Genomic DNA, 22,814 nt, shown 5'->3' with positions numbered 1-22,814 from the left:
TCTCCACTGCAGAAGGGGAGGAGTTAAAGATCTTAAGTGACACTTTCGCAGATTCACGGCTAGTGGGAATCGATAGCTAACGTATGGACTCCTGTGTATATTAACAGAAACAAGATTATCAAGGTAAGAACCTAATCTTTCATTCCAAGTGGGACCTTACTGATCATTTGTACAGGGTACTGATCATTTGTACAGGGGCATTAACACCTCCCTTTTTTCTGCTGATTATGCCCTCTTTCTATAGAACCTAACATCTTTATGGCTATGGTTACCACCTTGTAACATTGTTTCAGAGCCTTGAGAACCTCATACACTATCACTTCAAGGTTTCTCTCCACATCTGTGCATTTCAGTCTCCTTTGCAATTCTTCCCAAATGCATCACTTTGTACTTCTTTGCATTACATTTTAACTGCCAAACATTACATCATTCTTCTAATGTTTGTAGATCCCTTCATGTTTTCTGTTCTCCCTGGAGAGTCCACTCCTTTGCAGATTTGCTTGTCATCTGCAAAAAGATATACTTTTCCTTCTAACCCTTTGGCTATGTCACTGACAAATATAGTGAACAGAATTGGCCCCAGGACTAATCCTTGAAGCACTCTACTACTCACCTTTCTTTCCTCTGAGTGAGTTTCATTTACCATAATCTTCTGTCATCTGTCTATCAACCAGTTTCTAATCCACTTTGGGTCCTAAGTTCAGTCTGCTAGGTTTATTAATGAGCTTCCTATATTGAACCGTGTCAAAGGCTTTCCTGAAATCCAAGCACATGTCCTTAATCCAATTCTCTGGTCATCCAGTCAAAGAAATCAACGATTCACTTGGTACAATTTTTCCTTGGTAAAACTGTTGCCTCAGATCTTTGTAACCCACTGAATTTGAGGAAGTGTTTGATACTTTCCTTCAGCAGAACCTCAATTGTTTTTTGACAACCACTGAAGTGAGGCTTATTGGTCTGTAGTTTCTAACATAATTTCTGTTACTGCTTTTGTGAATAAGGACACATTTGCTCTTCTCTGGCCCCGCAGTACCTCTCCCATCTCCAAAGATTTATTAAACAGATCTTTTAAGAGGACCTGCCAGAACCTCTCTGAGCTGCCTGAATATCCTGGGATGGATTTTGTCCAGCCTACTTACAGTTTTTTAAATTGTTTATAAATACTTTTTTTTTTCTATGAACAGTGTGATATCTGCTCCATTTCCATATATACCCATTGTTAGCCAATCAAGGATTTTTCTCCAGTATTTTCTTCCATGAACACAGAGCAGGAGTACTTTGTTTAACATTTCTGCTTTTTCTTCATCACTTTCCATATGGCAGTTCCCGCCATCTGTCAATTTCACAATTCCATTTCTGTCCTTCTTCTTTTCTCCAATATATTTGAAAAAAAATCTTGTCACCTCTCTCTACTTCTCAAAGTATTTTTTTCTTCCTCCTGTGATTTTGCTAGCTGTATTTTGCTTTTGTCTTTTTGAGTTTTAGCTAGTATTTTCTCTGTTTCTCTTCTGTATTCCTTTAATGTTGCCTTAATTTTTTCAGCTTCCTTTTTGGAGAGCCATATTGGTTTCCTTTTCCCTTTGCTTTTAAATAACATTCCTTGCCATTTTACAGCTTGTTTCAACCTGGACTGCGGTTCCATGGACCTTTCCCCTTGAAAGGAAATCTTGAGTTCGCAAACTTAATAATTGATGCTCAACAGACTAGCGGTGCTTGTATTGGTGCTTCTTTGATATTCACTTATCCACAGTGGTTTACCTGAAAAAAAAGGCTGCTCTGGAGCCTGTAAAGGGGAAGCAGCATGGTTATCAAGTTTCAAAAGTTTTGAAAGCTTATTCTACAAGGGTTCAGTCGTCTTCTTGGGCTTTGCACTCCTTAGTTCTTTCTCCCAAAATTTCCAAAGCGGCATACTGGAAATGTATGCATTCTTTTATCTGTCTCTACAGACTGAAGGGTCAAGCTCGAAGAGATGCATCCCCTGGGACTAAAGTGTTAATGGAAGGGATTTCAGTGTTCTACCCTCAATAAGTACTGCTTTAGTACATCCCAAGCATTTGTACTGGTCTTTTGGAGCAATAAGGAAGGGTAAATTAATTCTTACTTGCTAATTTTCTTTCCGTGAGTCCCTTCAGACTAGTCCTGAACCCACCTGTACTTCTTAGCATCTATCTCCTGAAGCATAAGTATTTTGATTTTGGTTAGTTCATTATTCCTTTCTCAGGTTTAGTTTGGAGGACTTTATCCTTCATTCATGGTTCTCTGTTGAGCCAACCTTTAGTTACCATTTTTTTCCTTATAATTGCCTTTACTCTTCTACTTTATTATGGTAAATACTGACTGGTCAGGGGGTTGCACAGGGTTCAAGTGACGACATCACAGCTAAATAATTTTCAGTCTCCATAGTCTGGCAGGACAGCACAAACATAACATAAGAACTGCCATCCCCGGAACAGACCCTGGGTCCATCAAGTCTGGTGATCCACTCACGCGAAGTCTTAGCCAGGTGTAACCTGGCTAAAACTTAGTCACCCGTATCCCTCTATGCGCCTTTTGAGGAAATGTGCATATAATTTGCCCTTAAATCCTAGAACGGTGGTTTCCGCAGCAATCTCCACCGGGAGAGCGTTTCAGGTGTCCACCACTCGCTGTGTGAAGCAGAACTTTCTGGCATTTGTCCTGGGCTTGTCCCCCCTCAGCTTCAGTCCATGACCTCTTGTCCTAGTCACATTTGACAACATAAATAACTTTTTGTCCTGCTCTATCTTGTCGATTCCTTTTATTATTTTAAAAGTCTCAATCATATCCCCTCCCAGTCTTCTCTTCTCGAGAGAGAACAGTCCCAGTTTTCTAAGTCGTTCTTCGTAGCTCAAGTTCTCCATACCTTTTACCAGCTTCATTGCTCGCCTCTGCACCCCCTTGAGCAGTTTCATATCCTTTAGATAGGGAGACCAGTGTTGGACACAGTATTCCAAGTGTGATCTGATCATTGCTCTATAAAGCGGGATTATGACCCTCTCCGATCTACTTGTGACTCCCTTCTTTATCATGCCGAACATTCTATTTGCTTTCTTTGCCGCCGCCACATATTGTGCTGATGGTTTCAGGGTCCTATCTATCAGTACCCCCAGGTCTTTTTCCTATTCACTCTTACTCAGAATTGCACCTGACATGCTGTACCCGTACTCCTTGTTCTTTCTGCCCAAATGCATTACCTTGCACTTTTCTACATTAAACTTCATCTGCCATTTCTCTGCCCATCTCTCTAACTGGCTCAAGTCTCTCTGTAGTTCCTAGCTGTCCTTTTGTGATCTGATTGTCCGACATAACTTGGTATCGTCTGCAAACTTGATGATTTCACTGGACGTTCCTTCTTCTAGATCGTTGATGAAAATATTAAATAAGATGGGCCCAAGAACCGAGCCCTGGGGCACAGCGCTAGTCACTTTCTCCCAGCCTGAGAACTTCCCATTTATGCCTACCCTCTGCATTCTGTTTTCCAGCCATTTGCCTATCCACCTTAGTATGTCTCCCTCTATTCTGTGGCTTTGTAATTTCCCGAGAAGTCTTTCGTGTGGAACTTTGTCGAACGCTTTCTGGAAGTCCAGGTATATTATGTCCATTGGTTCCCCGTTATCGATTTGTTTATTTACTGTTTCAAAGAATTGTAGTAAATTCATCAAGCATGACTTCCCTTTCCTGAAGCCGTGTTGACTGGCTCTCATCAGGTCGTGTGCATCCAAGTGCTGGACTATGCTATCTTTAATCAGTGCCTCGACCATCTTTCCGGAGACAGACGTAAGACTCACCGGTCTGTAGTTGCCCGGTTCTCCTCTTGATCCTTTTTTGAAAATTGGGGTGACGTTTACTATCCTCCAGTCATCCGGTATCTGTTCAGTTGTAATTGACAGGTTGGCAAGGTTTTGCAGTAGTTCACCAATTTACACCTTCAGCTCCTTTAATACTCTCGGATGAATTCCATCCGGTCCAGGGGATTTGTCGCTTTTAAGTTTGTCGATCTGGTAGTATATCTGGTCCAAATCCACTTCTAATGTGGTGAGGCTGTCCTCTATTTCTCCCTTGAACACTTTCAATGTTTCAGGTATTGATGTAATGTCCTCCGTCGTAAAGACAGACGCAAAGAAGGAGTTTAGTCTGTCAGCAATTTATTTGTCATCTTTGATGCACCCTTTTCGTCCCTGGTCATCCAGCGGACTCACTGCCTCTTTTGCAGGTTTTTTCCCTTTTACGTATCTGAAGAAGGGCTTGAAGTTTTTGGCTTCTTGTGCTATTTTCTCCTCATAGACCTTTTTGGCCTCCTTCATCGCCTTGTGACATTTCTTCTGATCGTTTTTGTGGCTGTTCCAGGCTTTAATAGTTCTTTCACGTTTCCATTTTTTTAAAGGAGTTCTTCTTTTCTCTTATGCCATCCTTCACCTTTTTAGTAAGCCATGCTGGTTCTCCTTTGCTTTTATTTTTCCGTCTTTTGGATATCTGTGGAATGTAGAGATTTTGTGCTTCCGTGATGGTGTCTTTCAGTAGGGACCATGCCTGATCCACCGATTTAATTGTGTTCACCCTTTTTTCGAGCCGTTTTTTACCATGGCTCTCATGCTATCGTATCTTCCTTTCTTAAAGTTGAGGGTTGCGGTTAAGGTTTTGATGCGTTTCCTTTTCCCAATGTCAAGTTTAAAGTTGATCATGTTGTGATCACTCTTCCCTAGCGGGACCGTGACTTCTATTTCTTTAGTCTGACCAGTAATGCCATTTAGGACCAAGTCTAGGGTGGCATTCCCTCTCCTATTATTTCTAGGAACTTTATTTCTTTGCCGCAGTTTGCAGTTCCCAGGTTCCAGTCTATCCCTGGAAAGTTGAAGTCTCTCATGATCATTACATTGCCTATCTTACATCCTTGTTTGATTTCCTCTATCATTTCCGGGTCTGTCTCCTCCGACTGTCCTGGGGGTCGATAATAAAGGCCAATTTTTGTGTCTGTACCATTTTGCCTTGGAATCTTAATCCAGAGGGATTCCAACTTCCCGTTCCCCTCTGTCTTCATCTCTCTAACAGATTCTATTTCTTCTTGAACATATAGGGCAATATCTCCTCCTTTTTGCCCTGTTCTGTCCCTTCTGTATAGCTTGTATCCCTGCAGTACTGTATCCCATTCATTTTCATCATTCCACCATGTTTCTGTTATGCCAATGATTTCTAGTTGGTCGTGTCTTGCTATTGTCTCTAACTCTCCCATTTTGTTTCTCAAGCTCCTAGCATTCGTGTACATACATTTAAATTCCCTTCGTGATCCCTTCTTGGGCTTTCTGAGCTGTGCAGCCCCTAATGTGTCCTTTCTGAGCTTTGTGGCCCCTACTGTGTGGTATCTGTCTGTGCTCCAACATTGTCTCCCTTGTTTTCTTCATGCTCTTCTCCCCCTATGTCCGAGTAGTTGTCCGTAGTTCCTTCTTCGGGGCATTTCGTCGCCCGGGCCATCGACTGGTGGTCGACTGTCGGCTTTCCCCTGACCTTTAGTTTAAAGTCTTCTCAATGGCCCTCTTCATGTTACCTGCCAATACCCGTGCTCTGGACTGGTCTGGAAGGACAAAAGGAAAGAAAATTAGCAGGTAAGAACTAATTTATCCTTGAAACATAGGATTTAGAGAATTGTTCCTTTCCTGGTCAAAGACATACACACACTCATACATACAAACATGTATTCACACACATAGAGGTTGAATGATATTCTATCAGTCATGTGCCCCATGCTTCCCTGCTGCTGGTTCTTAGTGACCGAGATGTGTATTTCATTTTCTTACTTGTAAATTCTACTGTGAAAGCTAGTGACTGAATCCTATATCTTTTTATAAATGGTACTGTATATGGAGACCCTTGGTGACTGAACCATATAGTATGATACTGGTTACTGTGTGTACTGTGGTGTATGTCTGATAGTTGTGAAGGGGCATGGCAATACTTTTGCTCCAGTACAATTGCACTCAAACTTCTACTCTTGGTGAGAGACACACACAGGGGATGGAATTTCATATACCACCTTTCTGTTGTTACAGTCAAAGTGGTTTACATATTATATGCAGGTGCTTACTTTGTACTTGGGGCAATGGAGAGTTAAGTGATTTGCCCAGAGTCACAAGGAGTCACAGTGGAAAACAAACTTGATTTCCCTGGTTCTCAGTGTTGGGCTACTTCCCTGTCTGAGCTGTTCTTTATATGCTTTCTCCCCTAGTGTTTTAATCCAGTTATGATAAGGGCAGGGATCAAGCTTGTGTAGTGTTTCAGAGAGCTGTATATTGTTCAGTACAAGTTTTTCCTGCCTAAAAACTATTTCCAGACAACTTGATTTTCTTTTTGTTCCTTTTGTAGTTCTAAAGATTAATGGACAGTTAGATTTTAGGAGAGTACAGTGTCCTAAAATGGACCATAATTTAATGCAGAATTTAACATCAGTTCTGTCGTGATGTACCTTTGTGGTTTAAGAGGATGTGGCCTAATGCATTTAGCCAGTAGAGTTAGGTAGTACCAGCCAGGGAGGACAAATCATTTATCTGAGAACTGAGAAAGCATGTTTTTGCCTCTGTTGCACATTTTCTGTGAAGAGAATTTATTTATGACCGTCCTACTTTTTGCATGAGAATAGTGCAAGGCTATATTTTCTTTTAATTTCTCCATTGTTACTCTCTTTATTCTTTTATTCTTTTTGGCATAAAAACCTCCAAATGGGTTTAAGAAGTGTTTGAGGTGAGGCAGTATCATATCTGTGACTGATCCTTCCAACTGGTGCCTACTGTTCCTTGACCATGATTATAAATCCTCTCACTGTAAGCTCTGTTCTCAAATACAGAATAGTAGGGAGGCCTTGTACAAGAAACCTTTTGGCACATCTAAGTTCATCAATGTAGGTACTGGAAGCATCAGAAGCTGCACTGGACATTAGGGGGACATTATCGAGTAGGTCTCTCCCTGTCTTGATGTCAGTCATCGGTAGTGCCCAATTGGGATGAGCATCATAGAAACATAGAAGATGACGGCAGAAAAGGGCCACAGCCCATCAAGTCTGCCTACTCCAACAACCCTACCCCCTTGAATTTACCCCCCTAGAGATCCCACATGAGTATCCCATTTCCTTTTAAAATCCTTCACGCTGCTGGCCTGAATCACCTGAGGTGGAAGTTCATTCCAACGATCGACCACCCTTTCGGTGAAGAAGAACTTCCTGGTGTCGCCATGAAATTTCCCACCCCTGATTTTCAGCGGATGGCCTCTTGTAGCAGAGGGGCCTTTAAAAAAGAAGATATCATCCTCCACCTCAATACGGCCGATGATATATTTAAACGTCTCTATCATGTCTCCTCTCTCTCTACGTTCTTCAAGTGAATATAGCTGCAATTTATTCAGCCTTTCTTCATACGGGAGGTCTTTGAGTCCCGAGACCATTTTGGTGGCCATTCTTTGAACCGACTCAACTCTCAGCACATCCTTTTGGTAATGTGGCCTCCAGAATTGTACACAATACTCCAGATGAGGCCTCACCATGGATCTGTACAATGGCACTATAACTTCGGGCTTCCGGCTGATAAAACTTCTTCGGATGCAACCCATCATTTGTCTTGCCTTTGATGAAACCTTCTCCACTTGATTGGCAGTCTTCATGTCTTTGCTAATGATCACCCCCAAATCACGTTCCGCCTTGGTCCTAACTAAGGTTTCACCATTTAGTGTGTAAGTTTTGCATGGATTCCTGCTGCCGAGGTGCATGACCTTACATTTTCTAGCATTGAAGTTTAGCTGCCAAGTCGAGGACCAATGTTCCAATAGAAGTAGGTCCTGCGTCATACTGTCTGGTAAAGTGTTCTCACTTACTATGTTGCATAGTTTGGCGTCATCGGCGAATAATGTTATTTTACCCTGAAGCCCCTGAGTCAGATCTCCCACAAATATGTTGAAGAGGATCGGGCCCAAGACCGAGCCCTGACAACTTGAGAATTCTACATCATCCTCCTGGCACCAAAGGATCTTGATGTCATGCATTGAGCAGTTCATCCAGTCTTTCTCAAAGCATGGTGCCAGGGTTTCCATGACACAGGCATCAGTGATGGCCAAGAAATGTCTTTGGTACCTTATTGACAATTCCTTCTTTACAAGAATTACAAAGGAAGAAATTCTAGCATAGGACCTTTTCATTAAAGGAAACATAATTATGGAATTCTATGACCCTCAAATCAAGGATTGCAGAAAATTTTATATGAAATATAAGAAAGATATGCCTTGCTTAGGATTGTGGGTGGAGGGCCAAAGTTTTTGTAGTGGTAACTTTGGAAGATATGTTCTGCTGTTTGATTTTATTGTTCTATGATATGGTTTATTTTTATGATATTGAGATTTTAAAAATGTTATGTGATTCTCTCATAAACAGTACTTATGGGAACAGTATACATAAAATGAAAAGAAAATGTTTGTGGAAGTAGAAACTTTTATTTAGCACAGTCTGATAGTAAACATTCTCAGGCAATCATATTAATGACTTTTTATCTTAAAGCTAAGAGTGTGATAACCAGTTGGTAGGTTTTGGATTCTTCTCTAGGAGAAGTCTATAAATGTATATTGGCTTGGTTTCTGTGTTGCTGGAGATCTTTATTAATGTGATTCTACAGTGTGGGAGTCTCCAAATGTAATGGTTTCTATAATATCACACTTGGGTTGAAAAGAATAAGAAAATTAAACCTGGTACTGCGTCAATCATGTTTTCTCCTCTCTTCTAAGTCTAAGACATACACATAGGTAATAAAGACGCACACGTAGGTAGGTTGGAAAGAATTCCATGAGACTTGCTCCACATGCTTTCCTCATTTGTTAATGTTTTAGGATTTAGATCTCTTTTTATAGCTGTGTCCCTTTTTTCTATGATATTGATAATTTATATACAGTTTTCGTCACGTTATTTTTTAATGCAACATTTGGTTTTCATTTTTTTGTATGTGTGTGTGTGTATATATATGTATATGTTGTATACCAGTATATATAAATTTCCCTGCAAATTATATATCGAATATTTAGGAAGGGGGTTGTTTACTAAAGTATAGAAAGCAATTAATGAGGGTGGTAGCATGAGCGAAGAGCTACTTGCACACTACTACACGGTAAAAGTCCTGTGCCAGCTGCTTAAAGCAGGATGAAGTCAGGTTATGGACCGAGATGGTGCATGACTTAACACTTCAGTACATTCTGCAGATTGTCTGGGCTGCTTATAATGCAGATTAGTGCTGCCTGATTCACTTTGGTGAATCAATTCATGTGCTGGAAAAATTGTACTCACCAATTTCAGTGAGTCCTGACAGTACCTCCGCGCCTTCTAAAGTGGCAGTAACAACGACGATGTCCGGCGGGCAGAGGCAGCACTCTGAATAGGCTTTCCTGGCCTGTCCACCAGGGCTTCCCTCTGCCAAATCACTGCTGACATCACTAATGACACAGCAGAAGGAAGCCCTGGTGGGCAGACCGCGAGCAGCCTGTTCATCGCTACTGCTGCTTTAGGAGGCCTGAAAGTTGAGGTCTCATGGGGGGGGGGTTGATTGGGAAGTACTACACAGGGGATAAAGGAGGGATGGATGGCTGCTGCACAGGGGGATGGGAAGGAGAGATGGAAAGCTGCTGCTCAGGGGGAAGGGAGGAGAAAGAAAGAATTGTTGGACATGCAACAAAGAGTAAGGGGTTAGAGGGAGAAATCTTGCGTATGTTGGAGGGGATGGAGACATGCCCAGAGAAGAGAGACATGTTGGACATAAGGTGGAGGTCGGGGAGATATGGTGCATGGGGAGAGAGAAAGAAATGGTGCACATAATGGAGGGGAGGAAGTGAGAGATTCTGCATGAAAGAGAATAGAAAGGTTTGACCCAGGGCACAAGGCAGGGAGAGGGAGAGAGATGGTAGACAGTGGGAGAGAACTATTGGATATGGCAGTGGAGGGAAGGTACAGAAATGGAAGATGGATGGTGAGCATGGAGAAAGAAGAAAACGTCAAATGGGCAGGAGACCCTGGTGCACGAGTTAACAGAAGACAAACAGAAACCACAGCCTGTGACCAACATGATTTGAATAATAAAATGATCAGACAACAAAAGGTTGAAAAAATAATTTTATTTTCTATTTGATTACAATATGTCAGATTTGAAATGTGTATCCTGCCAGAGCTGGTGTTAGCGAGCATGAGCTAGAATTTAACAAAAGAGGAAAAGTCTTTTTTGCTTTGTTTACACCACAGTACCAGTGTGAGATTGGAGAGAGCAAAGGGGGTGGGGTGTGTGAAGTGGCTACAAAAATAAACCCACCAGGCTCTTTGAAAAAAGTGCCCGATTGGGCAGCAAAAGTGAATCGCATCAAAAAATCTAATTGAAAATTTTTTACCTGAATTGGACAGCACTAGTTCAGATACCCTTAATGCTACCTATTGAGATGGCAGTAAAGGCACATGAGCTACCAGCAAGAAGATAGCATGACTACGTTAATAATATTACATTTAAAACTTGTACTACTAATTGTCCTGAATTCATAAACAGACTTTTGATCCCCTATAATCCCTCAAGAGCTCTATGTTCCTCTTCAACTCATCTTTTATCCGTTTCTTCACTTAATCATATTTATACATTACGTACATCTATTTTCTCTGTAACTGCTCCTTCTATTTGGAATGCCACATCATTGGATAGGTTCAAATCTAAATTAAAAACTTTTTTATTCAGAGACGCTTTTAATACTTGAACGTCCTTTTTAGGACGACTTATGACTTAACTTTTAACTCCTTCTTTTAGCAGAATTTTAGACATTATTTGCTCCCTTTTCTTTTGTTTTTTCCCTTTTATGTACTTTCCAATTATTATATTGTAGTTCTTCCCTTTATTACCCCCTTGTACCAGTAAGTCTCTAGTCATTGTTTAGTAAGTCCTTAAATGTTGGTCTTTGTAAAAATTAAACCTATGGATTGTATTTTATTGTTCATTGCCTCAAAACTTTGTTTAGGCGATTAATCAAATTTTTAATAAAACTTGAAAATTGACAATAAAACTACTTGCCCCCCCCCCCCCCCCCGCAAAGTATTATGTGTCCCTTCCACTGACATCCTCAATGTTTACCTAAAGTTATGCTTGGTAATCTAGTGGATGGGGCAGGAACCATCTCTCTCTGCTCTTGCTCTATTGCCACCTGGATTCAAATTGGTAGCAATGGACTTGATCCCTAGTGGTAGTCCCACAATACTACCACTAGGAGGCAGAACTGCCATTTTGAAATGGGGTGGTAACAGGGTCCCCACAGTTAGTCTACACAGCCTTTACTCTTAAGGTTTTGCACTTATATTGTGGTAAGTACAAAAACTTACCGCACTTTAGTAAGTATCTCCCAAAATACAAAAAAGACAGGGAGGTTTTATATCCTTCTTGCTTCTGACTTTCTAATTAGGTTGTGGGAATGCAAATTATAGTTTGCCAACATAATTTTGTAAAACTTTTATTTAGTTTGTGAATGTGCCTATGTGACAGAATTACAAATAAACTACACTTGCATAACATTTTTTTCCAAGAATCCCGGACCCGTGGGAGAACAAACTTTATCCTGAGAGATGAAAGAACTATAAAAATGCAAGAACATCTGAGGAAAAGATTGAAAGAAAGACATGTTAGTGCATCCAGTAATAATAAACTTAACAGTACTCCATCTTCACCACATGAAGTTCTTAATTCCTCCAGTTCAGATATTCAGAACGGATATGAGAAGGGAAAGCTTGTCTCAGGATGTTCAATAAAGACAAAACAGATTGGTGAAAAAAGAAGCAGTCTACCAACAGATGCAGAAATAGGAGGTATGTGCCCCAGAAAGAAATCATGTAGCCTATTTATAAGAGAAATGGCAAATACAGATGTTGAGTAACTTGGGAAACTAACTTCTTGCTACTATTTTTATGGCAATATAAATTTTATGACAATACACCTTTCCTCGCCCTAATAAAAGATGCTTTTGAATTCATCATTTTTGTGAACATATTGAAACTCATTTCAAAGCACTTAGATACACAAAGTACCATAGTAAACTATGGTACTTTGTGTCCAAGTGCTTTGAAAATGATCCTCATTGTATTGCAGTAATATGGCCAGATAACCAAAATGGTTGCAGTTCTCCGAGGACAAGCAGGACATCAGGTTACCGCAGGAGGGTGATGTCAACAGCAGATCCCCGATGCAGGCACTGCCCAGAATTCTTAATCGTTTAGAAACGTTTGGCAGGCCCAACCACATGTGTCTTCCCACCTATCTGACTTGCGCAAGACTCACAAATCATTTATCTACAGAGCTGCGAAAGCATGTTTTTGCCTCTGCACATTTTCTGTGAAGAGAATTTATTTATGACCTTCCTGCTTTTCGCATGAGAATAGTGCAAGACTATATTTTCTTTTAATTTCTCCATTGTTACTCCCTTTATTCTTTTAGTCTTTTTGGCATAAATACCTCCCAATGGGTGTAAGAAGTGTTTTCGGTGAGGCAGTATCATGTCTGTGACTGATCCTCCCAACTGGTGCCTACTGTTACTTGACCATGATTATAAATCCTCTCACTGTAAGCTCTGTTCTCAAATGCAGAAAACACAGAAGAGTACGGAGACCTTGTACAAGAAACCTTTTGGCACGTCTAAGTTCATCAACGTAGGTACTGGAAGCATCAGGAGTTGCACTGGACATTAGGGAGGCATTATCATTGAGTAGGTCTCTCCCTGCCTTGATGTCAGTCATCGGTAGTGCCCAATTGGGATGAGCATCATCAGACCTGACACCTTGAGAATTCTACATCATCCTCCTGGGCATCAAAGGATCTTGATGTCATGCATTGAGCAGTTCATCCAGTCTTTCTCAAAGCATGGTGCCAGGGTTTCCAGGAAACAGGCATCAGTGATGGCCAAGAAATGTTGACGCTAAGAGGGCCGCTCCCCTTAACGTTGAAATGATGCTGATTGTGCTAGGAACTTGCCTTCAATGTAGCTCCTTTATTTTCACAGACTGAACTCCTACCTGCACCAGCCTTTACTGATGCCTGTTTTTAAGGAATGGTTCCGGATCTTGAGACATTGAGGGCTTTAGGGGTCAGCCGTGATGCCACCTCAGCCCAGCTTTGAGACCATGCTCTGCTTGCCTGATGATCATTAACACTGGTGCCCCATCGCCTATTTATATTGCTCAGAGAACTTTTATTTTTTTTAAAAATCAATAACATTACTTTGTCTTACCATAACTATTCAAAAGAGGGAGGACATAACCATCGGACAAAAATAACTAGTAAGTCAAAATAAATGCCTATAATCGTTACTTTCACAAACGTGTCATTTTGTTTCAATATCTCTATTAAAATTTTATGTAAAAGAATACAGAAGACAAAAAAGAAAAACCATATCTACAACAACTGGGCTTATGCAGGTGAAAGAGAGATGATTGATGCATGTTCAAGTATAGGAAGTGCTGCAGGCATCTACTGTAAAATGTGTCCACGTACTTTTCCTTTTTCATTGAACTACATTTCCAATGTTATTCCTTCTACTTTCGATATAGGCATACAACGTTCCATCATGTGCTCACACCTAATGTGTTGGTTTCTAGTTAGAAAGCACAACTCTTTTTTGTTTTTTTTCCAATTCTTTATTCATTTTTACATCTTACACCAAGTGAACAATATTACATCATTTAATTCCTATACATCACTTGAAAATTATTTCATATTATTATTTCAATACATATTTTAAATCCCTCCCATACCCACCCTCTCTACAAATAATGCAAATCAAACGCATCATACATGTAATGTGTTCAAAATAATAATAAAACAATAATGAATCAATATATCCCCCTTTCCCCATTATTCTAAATATACTTTAGTGTATAAAGGTGCCTACTCATTACAATATGTTGTCAATGGTACCCAAATTTTTTTGAAATTGTTATAATTTCCTTTTTGCATGGCAATTGTCCTTTCCATTTTGTATATATGGCATAATGAGTTCCACCAGAAGGTGTAATTAAGTCTGATATAATCTTTCTAATTTCTGGTAATATGCTGAATGGCAACTCCTGTCATTATTAATAAAAGTTTATTATTATTAGATGAAATTTGACTTTTTTTTCTCATGGACGTTCCAAATAGAATTGTATTGTATGATAGAGCTACATGATTTTCTAATAAGCCATTAATTTGGGACCAAATTGATTTCCAAAAGGCCATAAAATAGGGACAAAAATAAAGTAGATGATCTGGAGTCCCTGCTTCCAGATTACAATGGCAGCATCTATTAGACTTAGAGCAATCCAACTTTTGCAATCTAACTGGGGTCCAAAATGCTCTATGTAACAAAAAGAACCAAGTTTGTCTCATAGATTTAGACACTGTACATCTCATTCTTCAAGACCAAATAGGTGGCCATTGAGATGCAGAAATGTGATGTACAACTCTTAATGCATGTACATTTGATTTATTTATTTATTTTTTTTGCTTAACACATCTTCATCAGCAAGGTATGTATCCAGTGCTAGACTTCCAAAACAAGATTTCTGGAGAGAACGATATATGAATACCAAATATCCCAAATTTGCACCAAATACTGTGATATAGTCGAGCAATGATAAATCTTATACAGGGTACCTTTGTCCGTCCCAAAGCACTAGCACTTTTCTAGCATATTTAGGATTACGAGATGGCTCCAGGTTATGAAGGACAGATTGAGCCAATCCAGGTTTTATGTCTATTGAAAGCAATGGAAGTAAACATTGACTGGATCAATCTGGTAATACCCTCCACTTTTATCAAGCTATGCTGCTGAGCAATGCAAGCTAAATACGGAATCGCCAATAGGATTAGAATGGGTGGCTTGGAATTTAGCTTCCGCTGCTCGGCAGCATGGCTTGATAAAAGGGGTGGGTGGGTAAGTTTATCAGATGCTAATTTTGTCACTTTTTAAAATGGTAAAACCTTTTTTATTTTTCAGCATTTCTATGAAATCGAGACTAAATAGAGCCTATGATATGGTGGACAATGGGATTTAGGGAGGAAAGGAACAGAAAGGGAGAGAAGTTGGACACAGGATGGTGTGAAGTGGAGAAGGGGGAAAGAGATACTGGATAGGAGGATAGTTGGGAAGAGAAAGGGAAAATTCATAGACCCTGGGGTGGTGGGGAAGGAGGGGGGAGATGCTGGATGAAAGGGTAGTTGAGAAAAGGAGAGATGGTAGATCTGTGGATGGTGGGGTCCATTGCTGCAGCTGCGGGGATGGAGATGGAAAAAAAGGAAAGATTCCATACCTCCAGGGGAGGGAAGAGAAATGGAAGGGCAGGACAGAGATGGAAGTGGATGGTTAGCACAAAGAAAGAAGGAGACCCTGGCAAGCGAATTATCAGAAGGTAACCAGGGCCTGGGACCAACATGATTTGAATAATGACCAGACAACAAAAGGTAGAAAAAATAATTTTATTTTCTGTTTTGTAATTACAATATGTCAGAGTTGAAATGTGTATCCTGCCAGAGCTGATGTTAGACCGCAAACTTGAGCTAGGATTTAACAGAGACAGGGAAAGCCTTTTTTGTTTACACCACAGCACCAGTGTAGGTAGGAGAGAGCAAAGGGGGTGAAGAGGTTATAAAATAAACACCCCAGGATGTTTGAAAAAAGCACCCAATTGGGCAGAAAAATCAAATCGAAAAATCAATTTCAATAGGCTAAATCAAATCGAATCAAATTTTTTTCTTGAATCGGGCAGCACTAGTACCCACTTTATGGAATGCCCTTCCTAACAATCTTAGGAAACTGTGTTTTTAAATTCAAATCAAATCTTAGGACATTTATGTTTAAAGATGCTTTTGAGGTATAAGATAATGTTCTTCGTTAGCTTACCCGGCATCTTTTATTACTCCTTTCGCCCCATTGTTCTCTCCTTTTCCCTTTTTAAAAATTTATCATCCTCATCCCTTTTGTATCTAGTATTGTTTTTCTGTTGTTTGTATTAGTCTCTGTTTTTATTACCCTTTTAATATATATATTTTAAATTTTATTGTAAACCTCTTAGACTTCAAGATAGACAGCATTTCTCTTCCCCCTCCCCCCAAATTAGGTGCAGCAGCATGTCTCTTCCCCCTCCCCCGATTGGGTGCAGCAACATTTCTCTTCCCCCCTCCCCCCAATTGGGTGGTGCAGCAGTATTTCTCTTCCCCCTCTCCCCCTAATTGGGTACAGCAGCAGCATTTCTCTTCCCCCTTCCCCCCTAATTGGGGGCAGCAGCATTTCTCTTCCACCTCCCCCCCAATTGGGTACAGCAGCAGCATTTCTCTTCCCCCCTAATTGGGGCAGCAGCATTTCTCTTCCCATCCCCCTCCCCCGTCTCACACACCCGTTAGATTCACTACAGACAAAGGCAAGTTGTAAGTTTCCCTCTGTCGCTGACCTGTCTCCCAAAGTTCAGCGACAGAGGGAAGCTTACAACTTGCTGCTCTTGCTTGCTTCAGGCCTTCCTCGTTGCCGGGTCCTGTCTTCGCGGAAACAGAAAGTAGGCAGGACCTGGCAGCGAGAAATTCCCGAAGTAGCAAGAGCAGCAAGTTGTAAGCTTCCATCCGTGTGGCTGGCCTATCTCCCGCATGCTCCAGGGCTCTAATGGTACCACTGCCTGTGCCGGCTTCCCTTCTCTTCCCTACCCCCTGGGATGTGATTTCCAGTTTCGGAGGGAAGAGAAGGAGTCGCTTGCTGGATTTTGTTGTTTTTTTTTTTTAAGTCAGGCGGGAGTTTTTTGGCAGCTCTTCAGGCTGTGTGCTAAGTAGTAGCAGCGGCAGCAGGATTTGCGACAGATGGGCGCCTGGCTAAAAAGCGCTTGGAGAACACTGTAATCCTTAGAGTTGATTAAATTATGTTTAAATCTGTTTATTAAGCAGAACAGTAAATTCTCCAAGTACAGGTATTCATCGAGAAAAATAGCAGAACTAGACATCAAATGATTCACAAATGACTAGGTACAATAGACCAGCCAACACACGTAATAGTAGGAGAATCTTATATGAGTTTATCTTAGTATTTTATAACTCACAGACCTCAGTGATACCATCTGCATGCCAATAAACTTTATAGATCATACAGAATGTTGGTACCCCTAATCGTCATTGGTCTCATAATCATTTTGTTATATTTTTAAATATTTTTCAATAAATATATTAGAGTGATATACTCATCATATACTACGCGGGTGGGGGTAAGCACTCCGACGTAGTCCTATGTTTCACCCCTAAGGGCTGTATCAAGGAAATCCCCCTTAATTCAAACCACTCATGCTCCCCGCACTATAAATGTGTTGGCTGGCCTTAGTGGAGATCTAAAAAACTAATAGAGTCAGTGGTTAGATTGTAGGTACAATAGAGGCAGAAGTGTCCCATTGTACATTCTGTAACAACCTCATATTCCTTTACAACCCTCCCCAAAAGAACACCATTAAATTATAATACAATACTAAATAATTATCCTAAGGAGGCCTCATGGTCTGGGTACCACAATCCAGGGAGTCTAGCAACTAAGACCTTGACCTCTGCCTTCACCTTAGGATGGACCGGGGGTTGGTGGGAAGGAACAATATCCCTCCTATATTAGGAAGTCACCTTTTGTTTTTGGTTAGTTTTTTTTTTTGTTTAATAATTTTTATTAGCGAATCACTGTAACTCCTCACATGGCATTTCCAAATGTGCATTACTGTTTACATGCACTCTCCCACTTGCTGTTAGTCAGAAGTTGCTCTAGAACCTCTTAATTAAAAACCCAATACGGGTGTACATTGAATTTTAGTAGGAACAAATTTTAGTTGCTTTGTATTATCAAGGCAGAATATACAACAGAAATCAGGCAAGAAAACAAGCAAATTAATTTATGAAATAAACTAGCTCCATCTTGTGGATGCATTTGGGTACAGCATTTTTCTTTTGTATATTTTCTCCCTGCAGAAGCAGAGACAGATTCCAGAAATTTAGAAGATTTCGTTTTAAGCATCGCTAAACCTTTAGTAAGTATAATAAACTAAACCAAGAATTTTAAACTCTCTTAAAGATAAAAATAATTTAATGGTGTTATATGTAGCACCATATATAATACAGATACAAATGTAACAATTGAGTAATACAAGCTGAATGTGAGGAATCTGCCACCGCAAATGTATGTCAATATGAATAGGCTACTGCCTGTTGCAATTGTTTGCGCATCTGCTAAAATCGAATCTTATATGCTGTATACAGTTGTACTGTATTTGTTTCCTCTGTTTTTTTAATGTATGAATACCTAAATACATTAGATGTATATGAATATACAGTACTGTATATCCTCTATAGATGTAGACATAGATCTAGCTCATGCATAGAGAGAAAAATTGTTATTGCAATTAAACATTTGGAAGAATTTTTTTAAGGTAAGTCAAATAATAGCAATGAAGATAACTAGGATTACGTGTAGCTTTTGTAGCTCATGTACTTATACGTTTGAATTTTGTTTTGTATTACTTTAGGTATCTCACATGACAGCAAGGTCAGCTGTTCTAAGTTGGAACCTTCCAGTTAGCTCACAGAATGGGGAAAGTCATGCTGATTTTCCAACAGCAGCATTTACATATGAAGTGAATATCTCTAACAGTGGCACAAATGGGAAATTTAAATCCGTCTACAGGTATGTAGGTGGCAAGTTTTCTTCCTGTCTGTAGCACTCAGAAACATAGAAACATGACAGTAAATAAAGGCCAAATGGCGTCCACTATATCTTCCTCTTCCTAAGAGATCCCAAGTGCCTATTCCAAGCTTTCTTGAATTTAGACAGTCTTTGTCACCACCAACTCTTACCAGAGACTATTCCACGCATCCACTATACTTTCTGTTTGTTTTTTTTTAAAAAGTATTTCCTTAGATTATTCCTGAGCCTATCACCTCTTAACTTCATCCCATGCCCTCTCACTCTGGAGTTTCCTTTCAATTGAAAGAGACTCACCTCATGCATATTATGCCACATAAGTATTTAAACGTCTCTATCATATCTTCCCTCCTCCACCTTTCCTTCAAAGTATACATATTGAGATCTTTAAGTCTGTCCCCGTACACCTTATGTTGTAGACCACCAACCATTTTAGTAGCCTTCCTCTGGACTGACTCCATCCTTTTATGTATTTTTGAAGATGTGATCTCCAGAATTGTACACAATATTCTAAATGAGGACTCGCCTACTCCAACTGGCCATTCCTTTCCCTATACACCCAAGCATCCTTCTAGCTTTCACTATCACCTAGATCATCATTATACTATCACCCTCGAGTCCCACTCATCTTTGTGCACAAAAGCTTTTCACCACCTGGACTGTACCTTTCCTTGGGTGTTTACAGCCCAAATGCATGATTTTGCATTTCTTAGTATTAAATCTTAGCTGCCAAATTTCAGACCATTCCTCAAGCTTCGCTAGGTCATTCTTCATATTGTTCACATCATCAGGGTTGTCTACTGTATTGCAGATTTTTGTATCGTCAGCAAAGAGAGAAATCTTACCTGACAGCCCTTCACTTATAAAAATGTTAAAAAGAATAGGCCCAAGAAAATCTTCAGGCCACCCACTGGCAAAATCCTTTTCCTCAGAGCAATCTCCATTGACCACTATCCTCTGTCGCCTTCCACTCAACCTCTTACCTAGTCTGTTACTGGGGCCGATTCCGAGGGCACTCTGTTTATTAGATGCCTGTGTGAAACACTGTCATAGGCTTTGCTAAAATCTAAATACACCACATCTAGCACACTCCCTTTACCCAATTCTCTGTTCCTCCAGTCAAAGAAATTGATCAGATTTGTCTGACAAGACCTGCCTCTAGTGAATCCATATTGCCTTGGGCGTTGTAATCAACTGGATTCCTGAAACTTTTTCCCAGTACAAGTATGGGGATATGAATTGGAAAAGGTTTTGAATAATTACATGAAATGAGAGAACAAGGTTTTAAATGTTGATAAGGCAAAATTGATGCTTGGGGGAAGGCAGACCAAGATAGGTGGTCAAAAGAAATAAAGGTAATGGATGAAACCCTTCCAGTAAGAGAGTCAATGACAATCTTAGACTTGATTCAGCTGTTTCAATGAAATGTCAAGTGGCTAAGATGGTACAGATATGTTTTGTGCAAATACATTTACGGTACCGGGTGAAACAGATATTGACGCCTTTTGACTTCCGTACTGTAGTACAGGCGATATCTTTATTAAGACTTGACTACTGCAGTGCCCTGTATCTTGGAATGATTAAGACAAGGTACAGGGCATTGCAAGTGGTATAAAATGCTGCAGCCAGATTGATCACAGGAGCTCCTAAACATGATCACATTACACCTTATCTTCGACAATTACACTGGCTGCCAATGACATTTAGAATGAAATACAAGATTGTGATGATTTGTCATCAATTTTTGTACAGTACAATTCTAGAATATTTCAAGGAAAGGATGACTGTTTACTACTCTAAAAGATCTTTACACTTTGAGAATTCAGCTTTGCTGAGGAGCAATGTTAATCCAAAATATGTAGAAACTTGTGTAATGACCTTTTGTTGTGCTAAGGTAAAGTTATGGAATTCGCTGGTAGGACAGTTAAGGAAATGTGCTGATAGAAGAACTATCAGAAAATTCTTAAAAACACAATTGTTCGTAACTGCTTTTTAAAATCTGCTTGATCGAAGATTTGTTGTGAATTTAAATCTTGATTTATGTTTGTCTTTTTGTATTGTTTTAAGCGTCATGTATGTTTGGTCTTATGTAAACTGCCTAGGGCTAGACGGTTAGAAATTTTAAAAATAAATAAATACATTTTTTGTTTTAACTTGACTGCAACTGTACTACATAAACATCTAATGATAGACTTTGGTAACAGGAAATGAAGATATGATAATTTAATGTCTAATATTGATTTTTTTTTTTAGTGTATTCAACAGAGAACCTTCATAATTTTAACCGGAATTCTTTCACTTTTTTATATCCATAACATGATTGCTTCCACCATGACCAAACTGTTAATCAGATTTTTCTTAGCATTCAAAATTAAGAATATTATGAGAATCTACTGGAAATTATTTTTAAGCAAGTATAGTGAAAATAATTATTTCTTCTTTGTTCAAAGTGGGGAGGAAACAACATTCAACCTTTCTGACCTACGACCAGCAACTGAATACCACGTCAGGTAAATGTTACTAGGAATTTTCTTAACAAGCATTATGTTTTCTGCAGTAGGGGTGTGGAGTTGGATGTGTTAGTCCAACCATGCCTGGAGAAGGGACTCTTGTACCTGTTTTCTTTGTGGCTCATTCTAGGTCAAGTCATTTGCAGGTTTGCAAGTCATCCGGGGTTGGCAGTACTAGTGGCATTCAATTGGCCCCATAGACCATGGTATGCAGACCTAGTCTGCCTCCAGAGGGATGAAGGCCTCAGACTGGCAGTCCAAGTGGATCTTCTCAATCAGGGACTGGGCCCTATAGAGAATCCCAAACTCTTTAGGCTTGCAGCATGACTCTTGAGTAGGCTGCCCTAATGAGTAAAAGTTACTTGTGTGTGATCATAGAAACATAGAAGATGACGGCAGAAAAGGGCTACAGCCCATCAAGTCTGCCCACTCTGCTTACCCACCCCTGTCTATGCCCTAATGACCCAATTTCCTTATCTTGACCCTCGTAGGGATCCCACATGAGTATCCCATTTAGTCTTAAAGTCTGGCACTCTGTCTGCCTCAATCACCTGCACTGGAAGCTTGTTCCAATGATCAACCACTCTCTCTGTGAAGAAATACTTTCTGGTGTCGCCATGAAATTTTCCGCCCCTGAGTTTGAGCGGGTGCCCTCTTGTGGCCGAGGGTCCCTTGAGAAAGAAAATATCATCTTCCACTTCGACACGTCCCGTGAGGTACTTAAATGTTTCGATCATGTCTCCCCTCTCCCTACGTTCCGCGAGAGTGTAGAGCTGCAATTTCTTCAGTCTCTCTTCGTACGAGAGACCCTTGAGCCCCGAGATCATCCTGGTGGCCGTTCGCTGAACCGATTCAATTCTGTGCACATCTTTACTGTAATGTGGCCTCCAGAATTGCACACAGTACTCCAGATGAGGTCTCACCATGGCCCTGTACAATGGCATTATGACTTCAGGCTTTCGGCTGACAAAACTTCTATTGATACAACCCAATATCCGCCTTGCCTTAGATGAAGCCTTCTCCACTTGATTGGCAGTTTTCATGTCTGCACTGATGATTACTCCTAAATGTCGTTCTGCTGAAGTCCTAGTTAAAGTTTCTCCGTTCAAGAAGTACGTGTTGCATGGATTTCCGCTTCCGAGGTGCATGACCTTACATTTCTTAGCATTGAAGCCTAGCTGCCAGGTTGAGGACCAACTTTCCAATGTAAGCAGGTCCTGTGCCATATAATTCTGTAAACTGCATTCACTTACTATATTACATAGTTTGGCGTCATCGGCGAATAGTGTTATTTTACTTTGAAGCCCTTGAGTCAGATCCCCTATGAATATGTTGAAAAGGAGCGGACCCAGGACCGAGCCCTGCGGCACTCCACTGGTCACCTCCGATGTTTTAGAGAGGGTACCATTAGCCACCACCCTCTGAAGTCTGCCACTCAGCCAATCATTGACCCATGCAGTTAGTGTCTCTCCTAACCCCATTGATTTCATCTTGCTTAGCAGCCTGCGGTGTGGGACACTGTCAAAAGCTTTACTGAAGTCCAGGTACACGACGTCCAAAGACTCT

General features: G+C 40.4%; 1 protein-coding gene across 5 annotated transcripts in view; it reads left to right on the top strand.

The window, feature by feature from the left end:
* LOC117360640 (fibronectin type-III domain-containing protein 3a-like) overlaps positions 1–22,814 on the top strand; it is a 177,552-nt gene that overhangs the window by 61,352 nt on the left and 93,386 nt on the right. For 4 of the 5 annotated variants that reach the window (XM_033944722.1, XM_033944723.1, XM_033944724.1 and 1 more), the window contains 4 exons: positions 11,585–11,863; positions 18,009–18,067; positions 18,563–18,720; positions 21,189–21,248. In XM_033944722.1, coding sequence (XP_033800613.1) covers positions 11,585–11,863; positions 18,009–18,067; positions 18,563–18,720; positions 21,189–21,248 — 556 coding nt within the window. The remainder of the gene's footprint in view (positions 1–11,584; positions 11,864–18,008; positions 18,068–18,562; positions 18,721–21,188; positions 21,249–22,814) is intronic. The other variant, XM_033944726.1, reaches the window with a different exon arrangement.

The sequence above is a fragment of the Geotrypetes seraphini genome, chromosome 5, assembly GCF_902459505.1.
Source record: "Geotrypetes seraphini chromosome 5, aGeoSer1.1, whole genome shotgun sequence".
In the NCBI taxonomy this organism is placed as follows: domain Eukaryota; kingdom Metazoa; phylum Chordata; class Amphibia; order Gymnophiona; family Dermophiidae; genus Geotrypetes; species Geotrypetes seraphini.
This window is presented reverse-complemented; position numbering and strand designations above follow the sequence as displayed.